The 18,339-nt window shown below is 47.7% G+C and overlaps 1 protein-coding gene across 1 annotated transcript in view; it reads right to left on the reverse strand.

Annotated features, from left to right (window-relative positions):
* Positions 1-16,163: 16,163 nt before the first annotated feature.
* Positions 16,164-18,339, reverse strand: part of LOC119951977 (sodium- and chloride-dependent neutral and basic amino acid transporter B(0+)-like) — a 206,467-nt gene continuing 204,291 nt past the window's right edge. The window contains exon 14 of the mRNA XM_038775413.1: positions 16,164-18,125. Coding sequence (XP_038631341.1) covers positions 17,982-18,125 — 144 coding nt within the window. The 3' untranslated portion in view covers positions 16,164-17,981. The remainder of the gene's footprint in view (positions 18,126-18,339) is intronic.

Here is an 18,339-nt window from a genome sequence, read left to right on the forward strand (position 1 = left end):
ACTGGCTGGAGGTCACATTGCCAACTATATACAGAACTGTGCACAGGCATATCACCACAGCCTCCAGGACTGGCAGCGCCAGGTGGTGGTGGGGGAGTCTCAGGGGGTAGCTCCCCTTGCACCCTCACCCCGTGGGGTAGCCCGTGGGCCATTGGGCACCCTGAGGGAGGAGGAGATGTTGGGGCCCGTACCGGTAACTCCCGCAGGAGGGGTGCTGGAACACCGCAGCACCTCAGACTACCCCCCCCCCCCCTCCCCCGTCCCTGGTGCATTCGGTGGGCAGCGGCAGAACAGGGCGGCACTAGGCCACCCGGGACATTCGAGCAGCAGCCGGGACCATCCAGGCCCAGTCGTCCCAGAAAATACCCCCAAGTGGGGACCCAGGTGGCAGGGCAGGAATCATAGCAGGCCACCTCCACTCCTGATGTACTGTCTGGGAACCACCTAGGTTTAGCTTTAGGGCTCGTAAGGTCAGAAAGTTAGACAACAATTAAGTTGGCACGGGTGCAGGGCACAGTTTAGGTACAGGGACCAGGGTACAAATCTGTAAATATTTGTTCACATTAAACACCTCTTACCACTGTTACAACCTGTCTCGGTGCTCTGTCAGATGGATGTGAGGGGTGGGCTGAGTGGTGGGCCGGTCTGGGCTGGACAAGCGGGGAGGGGGGGGAAATAGGCAGATGTAGTGGGTGGCCTGGGCTTCCCCCCCGACCCTCTCCTCCAACCGTGCCCATCACCGTCACCCCAGGGTTCAATGGCACCATGTGATGGAATGGCCGGTTCGCATACAAGGATCACCCATTGGATGGTGGAAAGTGCTACCGTGGGCAGGGGTCAGACGTTGTCATACGATGTGGAGCAGCAGAGCTCATCGCAGAGCGAGTTGCTATCATCCTCTGGACCAGACCCGATGTTACTGCCAACCCAGGGCCCACATCCTGTAGTGCAGCAGGTATGTATCACGGAGGGGGTTGCAGGCAGGGGGAGGGAGGCCAGCGAGGTTTGGGGGGGAGTGAGGGGGTGTGGGGGTGGGGTGCGGTGTCCGTGCCCCTGTTCAGTCCTCCCCCCCCAAGTTGGTTAACCTGAGGCAATCAGAGCGTCCAGTGCGTTGGCCGCACCGCATACGTCATGCAGCCTTCCTTGCCTGCCTGCACCCCATATCCTGCCCATCCTCACCCTCCTCTGCATCCTCCTCATTGGACGAGGCCTGCTGTCCTTCCTCCACCATGCCGCCTCTCTGCTGCGCGATGTTGTGGAGGGTGCAGAAGGCAGCCTCGGTGCGGGCGACCTTGTCAGAATCATACTGGAGGGCCCCTCCAGAGCAATCCAGGCACCTGAACCCAATCTTCAGGAGCCCAAAGCAACGCTCGAGCACCGACCTGGTCGCTGTAAGGGCATTGTTGCAGCGGGTCTCCGTGTCGGCCTGTGGCCTCCAGATAGGCGTTATCAGCCACGACTGCAGCGGATAACCCCTGTCACGCAGGAGCCAATCCCCCAACCGGAGGGTGGGGGGGTGGGCGGACATCTCGAATATGTCAGGAATTGTCGAGTGTGCCAGGATGAAGGCGCCGTGCACACTGCCCGGGTATCGGGCGCAGACGTGTATGATGCGCAGCTCTTGGTCACATATCAGCTGCACGTTCATTGAGTGGTACCCCTTTTGGTTCGTGTAGAGTGGCCTATCATCTGCAGGTGTCCGTAGGGGGACATGCATCCCCTCGTATAGCCCCTGGACCCGGGCATGTTGGCGAACCCCGCTGCTTGGACATCCTGGTGGGCTCAGTCCACATTGAAGTGGATGTATTGTGGTGACTGGGCATATCGGGCCTCTGAGATGGCACCAATGCACCTAGCATCGAGGTCTGTGAGACCCTGGCAGGTCCTCAGTCTTCGCCTGGAAGATCGTGTCGCCTAGAGGTTCAGGGCAACCGTTAACTTGACGACCACTGGGAGCGGGTGTCCTCTCCAATACCCCTGTGATGCCAGGTGTTCTATCATCTGGTAGATAAGTTGCACTGTCTCTTTGCTCAGCCGGAGTCTTCAACAACATGTCCTCGAATGACAGGCGCTGCCGGTACACATGAAGCCTCATGCGGTGCCTCCTTGGCACCTCCTCCTCCTCGGCCTATTGGGCCGCCGGCTCTTCATCCTGGGCAGATCCCCCTGTTCCTCTGCGGCACGCTCTGCTGCTGCAGGTTCCGCTGCTGCAGCGTCCTCCTCCTCGAGCAGCTCCAGCTCGTACAGCCACAGGGCATCCTGCAGGGCTGCAGCGACTAGCAGGAAGGCCGCCACTGCTGGTTATGTTCCAATATCCATTGTCTGTAACGGGTGAAAGACCATGGTGCATACCCCCAACCGGGTTCACTGGGCTACATGGTGGCCCCGATTAGTATTGAGGACTCTGTCCTCACATGTCGCACCCCGCCCATCCCTGCACTGCTGGCCCCATCGGTAGCTGGCACCGTGGGGGCCTCTGGCTCTGGCACAAGTACCTAATGCCAGGGGTACCATCAGCTGGCACTGGTCTTGCCAGGCGTATGCACCACGCTCCTGTAGCCCTGTGGGTGTTGCCCTGGGTGGGCTGCCAGGGGGTGGCGGCCAGGTAGCTGGGGGCGGGGTGTGGCATAGGTGTGGGAATGGGTGGTGGGGCGCCCATATGGCCAGTGTCACTCTGCAGAACCAGGGGCCAAGGTGGGTGGTCAGTGGTGTGCGCAGCAAGGTGTCCGCGGTAATGGTGATCCATGCCTGGACACCACCCTGTCCTGTGGAGAGACACCCCGGCCACTCGGCCTGTTCCCCCGTAAACACCCCCCCCCCAATCTTCCCTGGCCCGCAGGCCCCCCCCCCCCCCTCCCCCCACCCCAGCCTGCCCGGCCAGTGTCGAGCACTGCAGCCCACAGCCGCTCCTTTCCGTGTCCTACCTCCTCTCTCTCCCTCAACAGCCAAGATGCCAGTTTCACGGCCCATCGGAGGAGGAGTATCGCGGAGGCCCTGGAGAATACTGGGTTGGGTCTGCTAATGATATGCAAATGGTGTTTACTGTATGTGCGTAGGGGTACACATTGATGCCTCTGTCAAGGTGACAGAGAATTGCGATTTGGTGTCAAATCGGCACCCGTTGTGATTTTGGCCTCGGAATCGATTCTCCGCCCAATCGCATTTCCCGATTTTGGCATCAGCCAATAGAGAATCCTGCCCCAGATGTTACAAGGACAGTGACAGCAAAAAGCCCAGGGATGTTTCGAAACCTTGTGACCATAATCGAAAATGAAACATTTTAAAAAAATGCTCGATTCTTATTTTTTCCAATTAAGGTGTAATTTAGCGTGGCCAATCCACCCAACCTGTATATCTTCGGGTTTGTGGGGGTGAAACCCACGCAGACGCGGGGAGAATGTGTAAACTCCACGCGGAAAGTGACCCAGATCGAACCTGGTTCCTCGGCACCGCAAGGCAAGTGTGCTAACCACTGCGCCACCGTGCCGCCCTTTCTAAATTAAAACGTCCGAACATTTTTAAGAATGCCACATGTAAAGTTATATAATATAGTACAGATTTAAATAGTTTCACAGATTTAAAACAAATAACCAAACCTGTGTTCACTTATAAATAATAACATTTAATCACAAATAAATTACTTGAAGAGATTCAACAACAGTAATACCTGTTTAAAAGTCAAAAAATGTGTCAAAAAAACTTCCACATAACTTTAAACCAATTGTTTAAGAAGTTGCCTGTTGTTTTCCATCTAAATCTGTAGTTTAAATGCCTGCCCTCAATGGGCGTTCCCAAGCTGGCCTCTGCGCTGAAGGCCCAAGGCTGCCACAGGGAAAGGGAGGTTTGACGTTTGAAGTCCTGGGCCATTATTCTTCTTTTTAAAAAAACATTTTATTCGGGTATTTATAGTTTTTATAATAATAACAATAACAACAACATGAACATAGTATATAAGACATTTCCATCCCTGACACTTACCTCACGCTGGTCCATTATTCTAACACTATTTTAATACCCTCTTGACCAAGTCATACGTCTTTCACTCTCCAAAACTCTGCTATCTGCAGCATAATTCACATCGAGACTTATTCACCCATCACTCCTGTGCTGGTTGCTACACCTTTGTTTCCATGTCTGACGATATCTGAATTTTATAATCCTGTTTTCAGATCCCACCATGGTCTTCACCTCTTTCTACATCTATAATATCTTCCATCCCAACAGCTGCCATGTGTATTAATAATGATATAAAGATATGAATTAAAATGTCATAAGGGACTGTGCAAACATGTTGTGGATCTATTTATTAAGAATAGACACATTGGAACATATATACATGGATAGAAAGCTTGAGGATATCAGGAACAGTACTGTGTCTGCCACATTCTGCTCCAGGCCCAAGTGAGGCCTGGGTCATATGACAAGCTTCCCTGAAAGTGATAGTACGCTGCTATCTCTTTAAGGGATATTATCGCTCCCACTTTCTTTTTAACACATACTTTTCCCCTTTTCAAACTATGTATAGCCATTTAAAATACATGTTCATGTTTAGTTGCCATCACATGTGCATGTCGAACATATGAACCTATGGGACTCAAATGTAGAGAGGTAATCTGCTGGTACGCTCAGACCTTGGAACAGTGACTGTCATAACCTGGGGTTCAGTAGGTCATGGGACACTAAGAAGACTGGGCAATTGATTACACGCTCCTTCACTGATGGGCGTGGTGCCCCCTTCTACATCCTGTATAAAATGGGAGGGCTATGAACTGAGTGCCACCCTGTAGTAAAGTACCTGCTCTGTGCCTCTGTTCTAGATCATAGAATTTACAGTGCAGAAGGAGGCCATTCGGCCCATTGAGTCTGCACCGGCTCTTGGAAAGAGCACCCTACTGAAGGTCAACACCTCCACCCTATCCCAAAAACCCAGTAACCCCACCCAACACTAAGGGCAATTTTGGACACTAAGGGCAATTTATCATGGCCAATCCACCTAACCTGCACATCTTTGGACTGTGGGAGGAAACCGGAGTACCCGGAGGAAACCCACGCACACACGGGGAGGATGTGTAGACTCCGCACAGACAGTGACCCAAGCCGGAATCGAACCTGGGAACCTGGAGCTGTGAAGCCGTTGTGCTATCCACAATGCTACCGTGCTGCCCTTAAACCTTTTTCCTTTTGATTCAACCTGTTTGGCTCGGTGTGGACTCCTTTCCGGACCTTCAAATAGTAACCTTGGCTGGAGGTTTCTTCAATCTTGATCTGTGAGATTGTTACTCTTGGGTGTTGTGCCTATGATTCTATTGCATTTTCGATCTTGACTCAGATGCGGTAGGACTGCCCGTTGGTTGAGGAGAAGGAAGGGATTTGGTTTGTCCTTGGTTCATGTCGTTGCTTGTGCCTGGCTAACGGACTGTCTCATGTGAGCTTTCTCATCCAATCCACGCCCATGTGTGAGTGAGAAAGTTGTTGAAGAACATCAGGTTGCATGATTCCGGTCTAATGAGGACTTCCCTGCCTTTAAAAAATGACTCTCCATCCGATGCCTAGCTCACCCTGTCAGGCCCAAATAATCTCATGTGCTTTGCACCATTCTTCGATCATGGTTTTCCAGTTTCTCCAGTGCAGAATCTATGGGAGCGATTCTCCGCCCCTCACGCCGGTTGGGAGAATAGCGGGAAGGCCTCCAGACATTTTTCACGCCCTCCCGCTATTCTCCCCCCCTCGCCCGACACACGTCACGAATCGCCGCTCGCCGTTTTTTATGGCGAGCGGCGATCCTCCGCGGCCGATGGGCCGAGCAGCCGGGCCTTTACGCCCGTTTTTTCACGGCAGCCAACACACCTGCTCGCTGCCGTCGTAAAAACGGGCGCTGGATGCCCATTTGGGGCGGGAGCACCACCGTTGAGCTCGGGAGGGGACAGGCCCGCGATCGGTGCCCACCGATCGTCGGGCCTGCGTCCAAAGGGGACGCACTATTTCCCCTCCGCCGCCCGACAAGATCAAGCCGCCACATCTTGTCGGGTGGCGGTGGAGAAATGCGGAACCGCGCATGCTCGGTTTCCGTCAATGGCGTGATGACGTCACCCGCGCATGCGCGGGTTGAAGCCGGCCGCGCGTCATCTTGGCGCGTGGCTTAACGACGGTCATTAAGGCCGCGATGCCGTGATTTCCGGGGTCCCGCTCCTATCCCCAATGGGGGGGGGGGGGAGAATCAGGTCCCGGGAACGGGAGTGAAGGCTGCCTTACGGTTTCACGGCAGCCTTTACAACTCTCCACATTTGCGGAAAATCTCGCCCTATATTTTTTGAAAATGTGTTTATTGAAATTTTATAAACAAACATTAACCATATTATAAATAATCAAACAGCAAAGATATGGGGCGGGTTTCTTCGTTTCTTGACGCCGATACAGAATTCGAGGAATTCTCACGACATCAAAACTGGCGCCAAACCTGGATCGATTCAGCGACCGTTAAGGGGCTGGCACCGGTGCTACGTGGAACACAATTGATTCCAATGAAAAGCGGTGCGGGAATCGCAGGGTCCATGATTGACATTCGGGAACCTGACAAGCTGCATCCACAAATACACATTACACTCCCCACACACACTCATCCCAGCCAACAAGATGACCCTGGTTGTGTTGGAGCACGCCCTTACAGCTGATGGGTCGGTTGGGGCCAGAGGACACCAAGGGGTTGGCCTGGGCGTACACCTATATGACCTGTGTTCACAGTGGGCTGCCTTTCTGGCTGCGGCAATAGTGTTCTGTGTCCATCCACCCCGACCCCTCAGCCCACCTCCTTGCCACCGGCTAGTATTCCCCCCGGCCCTGGCAGAAGCACCCCCACCCCCGGCTAGAAACACAACTCTCAGCAAACTATGGCGATTGCACACTTTCCGTACACCCTCTTCCCTGTCGTGCCGGTTTCACGATTTTTAAAAGCACAAGTGAACTACATCATCGGGGACACGGAGGAGCATCATGGAGGCCCGGAGAATACCACGTTGGGCCTACTAATGACATGCAAATGGTGTTTACTGTGCGTGTGTTCCAGACCACATTGACGCCATTGTCGAGGTGACGGAGAATAGCGATTTGGCATCAAATCGGCGCCGGCAGTGATTTTAGTGTCGGAACCTATTCGCCGTTCAATCGCGTTTCGCGATTTCAGCATCAGCCAATGTAGAATCCGTCCATAAAATCACAAAGTCAAAAGGTTATACGCAAATCTTTCATCAAAATTGCAACATTAAACTTAACCCCGTCACAGCTGACGGTGCCTTAATCTTTAAAAAAGGAGATAAATGGTTGTCACCTCAGGTACAATTTTCCCACCGATCCCCTTATGGTGGACTTGAGTTTTTCCAATTGCAGAAATGACATCAAATTGTAAAACCAGGCAGATGCACTAGGCGGGGTGGGAGATCTCCAGCCAAGCAATATTTGCCTACTGGTCACCAAAAAGGCAAAGGCGAGGACATCCGTTCTTATCCCAAAGTGAAATGCTGGTGAGTCTGAGACCCTAAATATGGCTGTTGGTGGACATGGGTCTAGAACCATTGATAGAATCTAGAATCTTTGATATAGTATGAAAAAAGGAAACCCAAAAACTAGCAAGTTTGGGACAAGACCAAATCATCTGGTTAGCTGGAGCAAGCGAGCAACGATAACACTTGTCTTCCTCATCCTGGAAAAACCCACTTATGCGTGGACCAATGCGTTCTGTGCAATTCTTTAAACTGAATTAGACTTAGTTTTGCATAGTAAGAAGTGGCATTCACCCTGTAGAGGGCTGCCCTCCAAGCCTCATCACAGATTTGCGCTCTGCCACCAGAAATAAGTCTCTATATCGCTGGTACCCAAACAAGAAAAGGATCCGACAGAGTAGTGGGTCCTACAGATACCTTGCTGCTCAACGTAGATGCAATGAACCTGGCAAAAACCATGGCCAGGCAGTTGGGGAGGACCAGGCGGGCTTTGTCAAAGGCAGGCAGCTAACTTTGAACATCAGGCACCTGCTGAGCATGATATTGACCCCATCTGGGGAGGGAACACCAAAAGTGGTCATCAGTCGCAGAAAAGGCCTTTGACAGAGTCGAGTGGAAATACCTTTATAGAGTTACTGGGGTGGTTTGGGCTGGGGCCAGGGATCACCTCTTGGGTGAAGCTACTGTATAGCGCTCCCATATACTAATACCACCAGCTCTAAATACTTCCAACCGCATAGAGGCACGAGGCAGGGAAACCCACTGAGTCTACTGCTGTTCAGCCTGGCAATTGCCCTCAGACCCAGTGAAAGGCTGGAGGGGTATCCAGAGGGGGGCAGAGAGCATAGGGTCTCATTCTATGCAGATGACCTGCTCCTGTCAGACCCAAAAGCCAGCAGGGAAGGAATCATAAAGCTCTTAAAGGAGTTTAGAGCATTCTTAGGCTCCAAATCCAACTGAGCAAAATCGAAATCTGCCCGGTAAACTGGCAAGGGGGAGGAACAGAGCTGGCAGGACTAGCGTTTAGACAAGCCCAAAACAAACTCTTCTACCTGGGGATCCAAGTAGTCCGCATTGGAAATGGATCTACAAATGGAATCTGACAAGTCTGATGAAGGAAGTTAAAAAGGACCTGCAGAGGTAGGACACACTCCCACTCTCACTGGCATGGAGAGTGCAGATGATCAAAATTAATGTACTGCCCAGGTTCCTCTTCCTGTTCAGATCCCTCCTGATCTACATCCCCAAGGCCCTCTTTAATATGGTGGACAAATTAAATCATGCCGTTCGTGTGTGTATTGGAGGGGAACACCAGAGGATCCAAAAAAGGGTCCTACAAAGGGAAAGGAGCATGGGGAGCCTGGCCCTACCAAACCTACAGTTCTACCACTGGGAGGCCACGGCAGACAGAGAGAGGGGATGAATAAAGGAACTGGAGGTGGAATGGTGAGAATGGAGTAGAGGTCCTGCATAGGGATGTTCCTCTGAGCACTGGTCACGACCGCACTCCTTTGTGAAAATATTAATGTAATCCCGATCCTAACGATATTGGAACCAGGTTGGGTGGTCATGTTTGGGTGAAGCCATTTCTTAATGTTTGCTGAGGTACTTAATATTTCTCCCCAGTCCCATCGGCACTGCCTGCCGAAGTGAAGTTCTTTGTAATCCGTAATCATTCAAAATTCTTTACAAGGATGAGGTGAGCAACTTTTGTGCTTGTTAACCTGTCCTTTAACGTGTTTGCAGTCTTACAAAGAGCATGTAAGTGAGAGTTACTGTTGACTAATGACCCAAGATTCAGTTATTTACAGTTTCAGCATTCACTGGCAATTGAGTTGGAAAATCTAAGAGAAGGTACTGGGTAACCACGTCAATCAGACATTGTTCATACATTGTTAATACCAGTTTCTTACTCTTGAATTGCAGATACACTGATTTGGATTTGGATTTTGTTCATTGTCACTGTACCGAGGTACAGTGAAAAGTATTTTTCTGCGAGCAGTTCACAGATCATGAAGTACATGAAAATAAAATAAATACATAATAGGGCAACACAAGATATACAATGTAAATACCTAAACACCAGCAGCGGGTGAAGCATACAGTGTTAATCAGGTCAGTCCATAAGAGGGTCGTTTAGGAGTCTGGTAACAGCGGGGAAGAAGCTGTTTTTGAGTCTGTTCGTGCGTGTTCTGACATTTATATCTCCTGTCCGATGGAAGAAGTTGGAAGAGTGAGTAAGCTGGGTGGGGTGGATCTTTGATTATGCTGCCTGCTTTTCCCAGCCAGTGGGAGGTGTAGATGGAGTCAATGGCTGAATAGATAGAACATAGAACATAGAACATAGAACAGTACAGCACAGAACAGGCCCTTCGGCCCTCAATGTTGTGCCGAGCCATGATCACCCCACTTAAACCCACGTAACCCGCATACCCGTAACCCAACAATCCCCCCATTAACCTTACACTACGGGCAATTTAGCATGGCCAATCCACCTAAACCGCACATCTTTGGACTGTGGGAGGAAACCGGAGCACCCGGAGGAAACCCACGCACACACGGGGAGGACGTGCAGACTCCGCACAGACAGTGACCCAGCCGGGAATCGAACCTGGGACCCTGGAGCTGTGAAGCATTGATGCTAACCACCATGCTACCGTGAGGCCCCAGATACATATTCAAAATAGCATCAGTACCTGATGCAATGCTGAGCAGGTTCATGGGGTTGAATAATTGATTTATACTTTTTTGCAGGAATTTAATGTTCCAACAAGGATGGCACCGGTTTTAACTCCAGGCTAATTTGGGCATTTGGAAACTTGCCTGCTGTTCCAGGAATTAGGTCACATCTATTTTCACTCCTGGGTGGGTTGAGGTCTGGGTTTAAACCTAAACTATCTGGCAAGAAACCAACGGGATTTTACTATCCAGTTGTTTTACACCCCATAATATTTTATATTAAAACTCTGCTGTATGAAATCTGCAGTTGATCTGATTTCAGCATTATCCCACCAAGGGGTTAAATTAATATTACTCCGCCCTCACATAAATCTGTCAACCAACTTCCTGTGTTCTGGATGAAAGTTGCTCAGCAATAGGTGATTGTGTGTTCTGGAGACTAGCCAAGACACAAGATGGGGCTAGGTTGGACTCAAGGGGCATTTTGTAGGGATTATGGACACAAAGAGTCCTACTGTTGGGGCCAGAGGAACAGTTCAGGCCCCAGAAATAAGAATAAATATTTGTTGCCTGTTCTCCTTGATGGATCCTGTAGCTGAGAGTTAAAGTTGACGTCAGTTCTTGATGATGACATCAGATTGGGTACATATATGTGGCTTCGAGCAGGTGACCTTGCCATATCCTCAGGAAAGCAGGGATCTAAGGGCAAAGTAACTTGGGCATTTAAATAACCACCCACCTGGTTTCTGTTTCAAAATAAAGGACAGAAATTAGAAACTTTTGAGCTCGAATTTGGCCTTTTTGGGTCTTGACTTTGATTTTGACGTCAAATGGATGTCACAACCCTATACTACGTGTGAAAATCATCTGGCAGTGGCCTTCCTTGAATTAGCCAATCAATCACTAGAGGGCAGGCTCAGAAGGTCGCTTAAAAATTGGAGAGACAAATGGAGGTTGCCCTACTTGGAAGAAGCAACAGCCTGCAATTCAGGCAAGCGATAGAGGGCTCCTCCTGAGGTGCTTGTGCTGGGCATTTTAATTTTTTTAAATTATAAAATGTCCTCCATTCCAGAGGGGCTCTCCCTCTACAGGGCAGCGTGCTACAGTTGGTTGGGCCAATTGGTGGGGAGAGTCTCAAAGCCTGTCTTTAACATTGGCCTCACTTTGTTGTTTGATGTCAAGGTGTTTCCTTCTGCATTACATAGAACCTACAGACAGAAGGCCATTCGGCCCATCGAGTCTGCACCAACCCACTTAAGCCCTCACTTCCACTCCATCCCCTTAACAGAATAACCCCTCCTAACCTTTTTGGCCACTAAGGGCAATTTATCATGGCCAATCTACCTAACCTGCGCATCTTTGGACTGTGGCAGGAAACCGGAGCACCCGGAGGGAACCCATGCAGACATGGAGAAACGTGCAGACTCCACACAGACAGTGACCCAGCCGGGAGGAACCGGGTACCCTGGCGCTGTGAAGCCAGTGCTATCCACTTGTGCTACTGTGTTGGGAGGCAACCTTCAGGCCCAACACCTCGGGGAATGCCACTTAGTTTCTGACAACAGACCTGAATGAACACCAATCCTGCCTCCCAGAAAATAGCTCAGGATCTAGATTGTGCTGGCAAGCTGGCCTGCCAACCGATATGCTCATTCCCATAATGAAGAAAAATCTTACCCTCTGATACATAGAATAAAACACTGAAAAAGGCTGACTTGAATTTATTTATTTTAAAATTTGATTACATAAAAAATAAATGCAGAAACAGGCCATTCAGCCCAACAGATCTATGCCAGTGTTTATGCTTTACTTGAGCTTAATTCTAGTAGTGTATCTTGGGAATCACAGCGAACAATGTTGTTATGGACACCATTGAAGTTTATAGCTGAATTGGTGGCCATGTGGCCCATCTTGTCGGTACTGGCTCTTTATTAAAGAAATCTAAACTAATTTCATTCCAACTTCCAATCTTTGCACCATTTTCTCAGTTGAATTGTTAATGTGGTTTCAATATATTGCTCCACAGCAAGAATCACTGCATTGTTTTCCAGTGACCGAAGATATCAATTGTGTACTGATTATAAGAGATTTTTTTGCTCCATGGAATGGCAGTTCACTACGCTTTCTTCTGCAGGGAATTATTGGTTCCTGGTTATAGGAATTATTTGAAGTCATCCATTTGTTTTCAGGCCACATGCTTTATAGTGACTGAAAAATCATGCAATTCCGTCTTCATTACATGGAAACTTTTGGCACTTCTTCAAATTATTTTTGGGGTGTGTTTCACTTCTATTTATTTTTAATGCAAAAATTGTGAATGAGTTGCCTCTGACATTTACAGGCCATTAATGAACAATTGCGTCCAGTAAGTGAGGTGAGTTACATTGTCCAGTGTACAAATACAAATTGTATTGTTTGGCGTTCAAAAAGATATAGGGCGGGACTCTCCATCCCAGGACACCCGAATTCTCCCGGGTAGCGGGAGAAAATTGGGATACCGTCAAATGCGATATTCCCCTACTGGCTACGCATTGTAGACCTCGTTCACACCGCCAATGGGGGTATGTAAATAAATGCAAATCAGTCTGAATGACCCATTTACATATACTTAAAGGGCCTGGCATCCTATGCTCCAGTCTCCTGTGATTTTCTGGTTCCCACGGCTTGGAATCATACGGATGCAAATCACTTGTGGTCTCAGCAATTGTGAACTTGATGTTGTGGACCTGTCGGTGGATTGAGGTGGCAACGGTTTCCCCCATGTCCACCGTGAGGTCCATTACATCAGGGCCACGCTAATCGAGACCATCCACCACCATCAACAATGCACTGCCTGCCCATGCCTCCTCTACCAACCCTCCCACAGGGGCCCCTGCAGGGACACTCCCACACAGATACCCCTCGCACCCCCATCCCCCAGAAAAGGGACCCCCACCTGGAAGCTATAGAGCAGTCCATACAGATGCAGTGGGAAGCATTATAGCTGTAATATGCACGTTGCAGCTCCACATATTCTATCCTGGAAGGAGAGCATCTGGCTCCTAAAGATCCATTATCTGCAAGCCATTCATAGCTTTTATATAGTGCTCTGAGATTGACAGCTCATAAAAACCACCTGCAGCTTTGATCCATTCATATCCCTTCGTGCTTCAGTGGCTTAAGTGGTGGCTCTCCAAAGTTTGTAAACATTGACCACACCGAAGAAATGTAAGTTCATTCCAAGCACTAAGTATATTCCAAACACTCAACCGTGTGATTTCATTGCACCTATTTCTCTTTGATGTGGTCAATGTTTACAATCAATGGGGTTTCACTACTTAGGCCACTGACCTGTGAAAGGATATGAAGGATTAAAATTGCAGATGATTTTTTTTTACAAGCTGTCAATCGCAGACCATTATCCAAAAGCCATGAATGGATTGCAGATAGTGGATTTGTGGGAACCAGATGCAGGCACAGCTCCTCCTTCAAGGAATGGGTGCATGGAGTTGCAAGGTAAGTATTACAGTTATATTGCTTCCTACTTCTCTTGCTTGGGTTGCCCTCTAGATTACAGACAGAGATCCCTTTTCTGGGGTGGGGGGTGTCTGTGGAGCGGAAAATTGAGGCCTGATAGCGGGTTTCCCTGGGATGCCCTTGTAATCCACCCATGCATATGTTTGCATGGCATGGAACACTGAATTGCATCCTGCTTTACGACCACAAGGGATCGTAAAACTGGTGTAATTCAGCTCCGACAGGAGAACATAGTCTCCAAACTGAGAATCCTGCCCATAAAAATAACGGCTTTCTACCAGGATCCAGTCTTGGAAGAAGTAGAGGGAACAGATCATGAACCAACATGAATAAAATTTACTTAATTTAGATACAAAAGAACCTTCTGATTCATATGAGAATGCACTTAACTGAAACAGCCTGACAGGATGTCAACTTGATTTGATCAATTGGAAAGTGGAAGCCACCAGGTTGTGAAACATGTGGGCCATTCAATCGTGTTAGTATCCTGCCAAGCAGATCAGGTTAAGATCACCCATATCACCTGTGTTCATCAGTCCATGGACTGACTAGTTCCAAATTGTACTGCAGTAACTCCCACACTTGCTGCCCCATCATTTATCAACACACTGTCCAGTACTTGGGGAATTATCTTGGAAGGGAGCAATGCTTGGTCTTCAAAGAGTCTGTGTAATTTATGACAAAATGGAATCTTGTGGGATCAACAAGCAGACAATGAAATAAGCTATAAGGGTAAGACCCCAACTCTGTAATGGTCCCCACTGGAGTTGACCAAAACACAGAAAAATAACAAGTTGAGACTCAAGGCTCAATGCTTCTCACACTGAGAATTGGAATGAACATTCGAAAAATCAATCTCATATTAGGGCTAGATTTAACAACCCAGGCACAGTTAATTTGTTAAATGCCTGTGTGCCCTTCCCTTATATAGATATATATCATATCCTGTGTACATAACGGCAAATATATTTTGTTCAAATATCCAATAAAAAAACATTTATAAAAAATAAGGAAAGAATATATGAAATGTGTCAGTTATGTTTCTGGTCCTTTCACACGTCCTTGCACAAACATCATTTATACACTGGCATGTAGGCATCTGTCACTCCAAGACCAGAAGGATTTAGTTCCTTCAGTAATTTACTGTCACTCTGCATAAGTGGATCACTTTGTCCCTCGCTGAGTGACTGTTACTCCCAGAACTAGGAGGATGCACCCAAATTGATGATTTTGTTGCACCCCTCACGAATTGGAGATTGTATTGTGACATTGGAGCAATGTCCTGACTGAATTGCAAGAAAAATCAGGGATGAAGGAGATTATTATTCAGCCAAGTAGGCAGTCAGTTAAGCAGCTCTATAAACAAGGAATCCCAACAATTTAATTAAATAATTTATCTCCATTGCATGAATTCTTTTACATTTAAAGTGGGGGATTTTGTGCTTTCACCTCCAAAGAATTGTCAGTGTGTCAAATAGGAGCTTTTGATATATATGTGCAACACAAAATATGAATATTTGAAGCAGAAATATAGGGATTCTCCATTGTGAGTCTGCCCTGCTACTGTTGATAGCGTGGACGGAGAATTTGATATTCAGCTAAATTTCCCATTCACTGCAGCAGGCCCAGAGATTCCTGCTGCCATTAACAGATGGAGAATCCAGCCGCCAATCTGTAACTCTTAAACATTGTTGAAATTAAAGGGAATAATTTAACTCTTCAAAATGGGTGTGTTTGGTTCAGGTGGAAGGATAAAATCTGAAATATTTTGAGCCCATCCATTTCTAGTTTCTATGGAGGTGGGACAAGGGACTGGTGACTAATCTGCTCTGAAGAGGAGCTGGCTACTTAAATACTTTCATGAGGCCCCTATGTGTCTTCATTTCAAGTGATTCTATTTTTAACCACAGTTTGGATATGTTTCCCTGACCTCAGCAAATGCCCTTTACAGTACTGTTTGTGGACCATGAGGAGCTGAAGCATTTACTCAGGGTGAACAAGTTTACCAGAAACCACCCAGTAATTGTTCTAACCTTTTCCTCTCACATAATTCGACCTACCACCAACAGTTGGAACCCACCCCCTCCCTGGACTATCACCTGTCCAATGATCTCTCCTAATGCCCACACTAATGCTGCTGGCTCTTGCCATGGCTGTTGTCTTGTGTTGCAGGCTTTCCCATCTGACAGGCAGTCAGTCTGTAACGGAAGCTATGTGTGTTCAGAAAAATATTTAAAGATATCTTGCCGTTTGAAACTGCATGACTTTCAGGACGGCTGGGCCGGAGAATAATTAAGCCTCAATAAACAATGCCATCCCGCCGGCGCCAGCCGTTCTCCGAGGCGGGCGGCGGGATTTGAAGAACGCCGTTTTATGGCGGGTGGGAGAATTTTGAACATGGCTGGAGCGGGATTATCGGCGCCCCCGGGCGATTCTCCGACCCTGCGTGGGGTTGGAGAATTTCGCCCATGGTGCCACACAGAAGGTTAGATCACATGAGGTTAGGGGTAATTTATTAGCTTGGATAGAGGACTGGCTGACGGACAGAAGATGGAGAGTCGAGATAAACGGATGGCAAGATGTAACTAGTGGGGTGGCACAGAGTTCGACCCTTGGACCCTAACTATTTACAATCTCTATTAATGACTTGCATACAGAGTTAGAAGGCGCTGTAGCCAAATTTGCAGATTAGACTAAAATAAGTGGGCCAGTAAATTGTAATGACAAACTAAGAACCTTATGAATTGCTTTAGATAGGTTAGGTGAGTGGACCAAATATGGTAGATGGCGTTCAACATGGATATGTGTGAGGGCTTTCATTTTGGTCAGAAAAATGGAAAGGCAACTTATCATCTCAATGGGGAGAGACTTCAGGGTGCTCTAATACAGAGGGATCTGGGTGCTCTCGTGGATGAGTCGCAGAAAACTAGCATACATATACAGCAGGTAATAAAGAAACTGAATAGAATTTGGCATTTATGGCTGAAGGAATAGAGTATAAAAGTAAGGAACTGTTGTTGCAACTGTACAAGGATTGGTGAGACCATAACCTGCATTTTCTGCACAGTTTTGGTCCCCTTATTTAAAGAACGATATAGTGGCATTGGAGTGGTTTAGAGAAAGTTCACTAGATTGATTCCAGAGATGTGGGATTTGTCTTATGAAGAGAGATTGAACAGTCTACACCTATACTGGAGTTTAAAAGAATGAAGGGAGATCAAATTGAGATATACAAGATGATAAAAGGTATGGATAATGTAGACGTGGAGTGGATGCTTCCTCTTGTGAGGCATTCTGGAACGAGAGGTCATCATCTCAGGATTAGGGGCAACAAATAAGGCGAGGAGAAGTTACTTCTCCCAAAGGGTCCTGAATCTGTGGAATTCGCTACCCAGAGTGCAATGGATGCGGGGCAGTGAGTAAATTTATAGAGGACAGATTTGCAATTAATAATGCGTTGAGGGGTTCCAGAGAATGGGCAGGACGGTGGAGTTGAGGCCATGATGAGATCAGCCATGATTGTATTGAACAGTGGAGCAAGTTCGAGAGGGTAAATTGCCTACTCCTCCTGCTTGTTCTTATTTCTAAGAAATAACTTTTCTGTCTAATTCCACCTTCCAACTCTTGGTTTGTAGCCCTGTAGGTAACAAGGACAAATCTGGAGTTCTTGAGTAATAAAGGGATTGCTTGATGGATAAGGGCATCAGGGTTGTGGGAAGAAGATTGAGGATGAGGAATATATCAGCCATGATCGAATGGTGAAGCAGACTCGATGGGCCGATTGGCCTGATTTTGCTCCTATGTCTTATGGAGATCTTCCAGCTGTTAACACTGGTCGGATCTTCCTGTCCCACGGCACACCTACCCCTGGGAGTTTTTGGCAGCGTGGGGTGGGTTCAATAGGAAATCACGTTGACAGCGGTGGGACCAGATCTGCCGTTGGCTATTGGGATGCCTCCAGCTGCAGAGAAAAACATGGGTAGGCCAGAAAAAATGTTTTAGAGCAAAGCTGAAAAGAGATAATTTTATGAATATATACTCCCAGTGTACAACCTTGCTGATTGGGAATGTACAATGGGAATTCAGCCAAGTGGCTCCATATGATTTGCCATTGGAACACAAGGTTCAATTCCTATTAAATGTTTTGTGTTGGCAAAGCAGAACAATTAGTTTAAAATGATCGCTGTGTTTTGAAAAAGTAGCTGAAAAACATTTCTAGTTATTTTAAAACAACACATTTTCTTTTAAAATGATTTGACTCTGAAGTTGATATTGAACTGGAAATGTCCTCTAACTGTCTTCTATTTCAGGGGTATCAGCTTGCGGAGTCTCTTCATTTGGCTTGTCGTATCGTGTCTTGTCGTATCTTTCCCCTCTGTGTTCAATCAGGTATGGGCCCCAGTCTGGGGTTGACTTCGTGGCTGTAACAATTTTCTGTGAAAAGAAAATTTACATTACTTTTTTTGAAAAACATTTTATTAAGGCATTTATAATTTTATAATAACAGTACAAATACAAATATAAACATAGTGCAAAGACCACCTCCCTCTCTCACAAGTCCCACCTCTTCTAAACAATAATATAATTCCCCCCTCCACACACCTCTGCTGACAGTTTTCTCCAAAGAAGTCGACAAACGGCTGCCACC

The sequence above is a fragment of the Scyliorhinus canicula genome, chromosome 17, assembly GCF_902713615.1.
Source record: "Scyliorhinus canicula chromosome 17, sScyCan1.1, whole genome shotgun sequence".
Taxonomy (NCBI): Eukaryota; Metazoa; Chordata; class Chondrichthyes; order Carcharhiniformes; family Scyliorhinidae; genus Scyliorhinus; species Scyliorhinus canicula.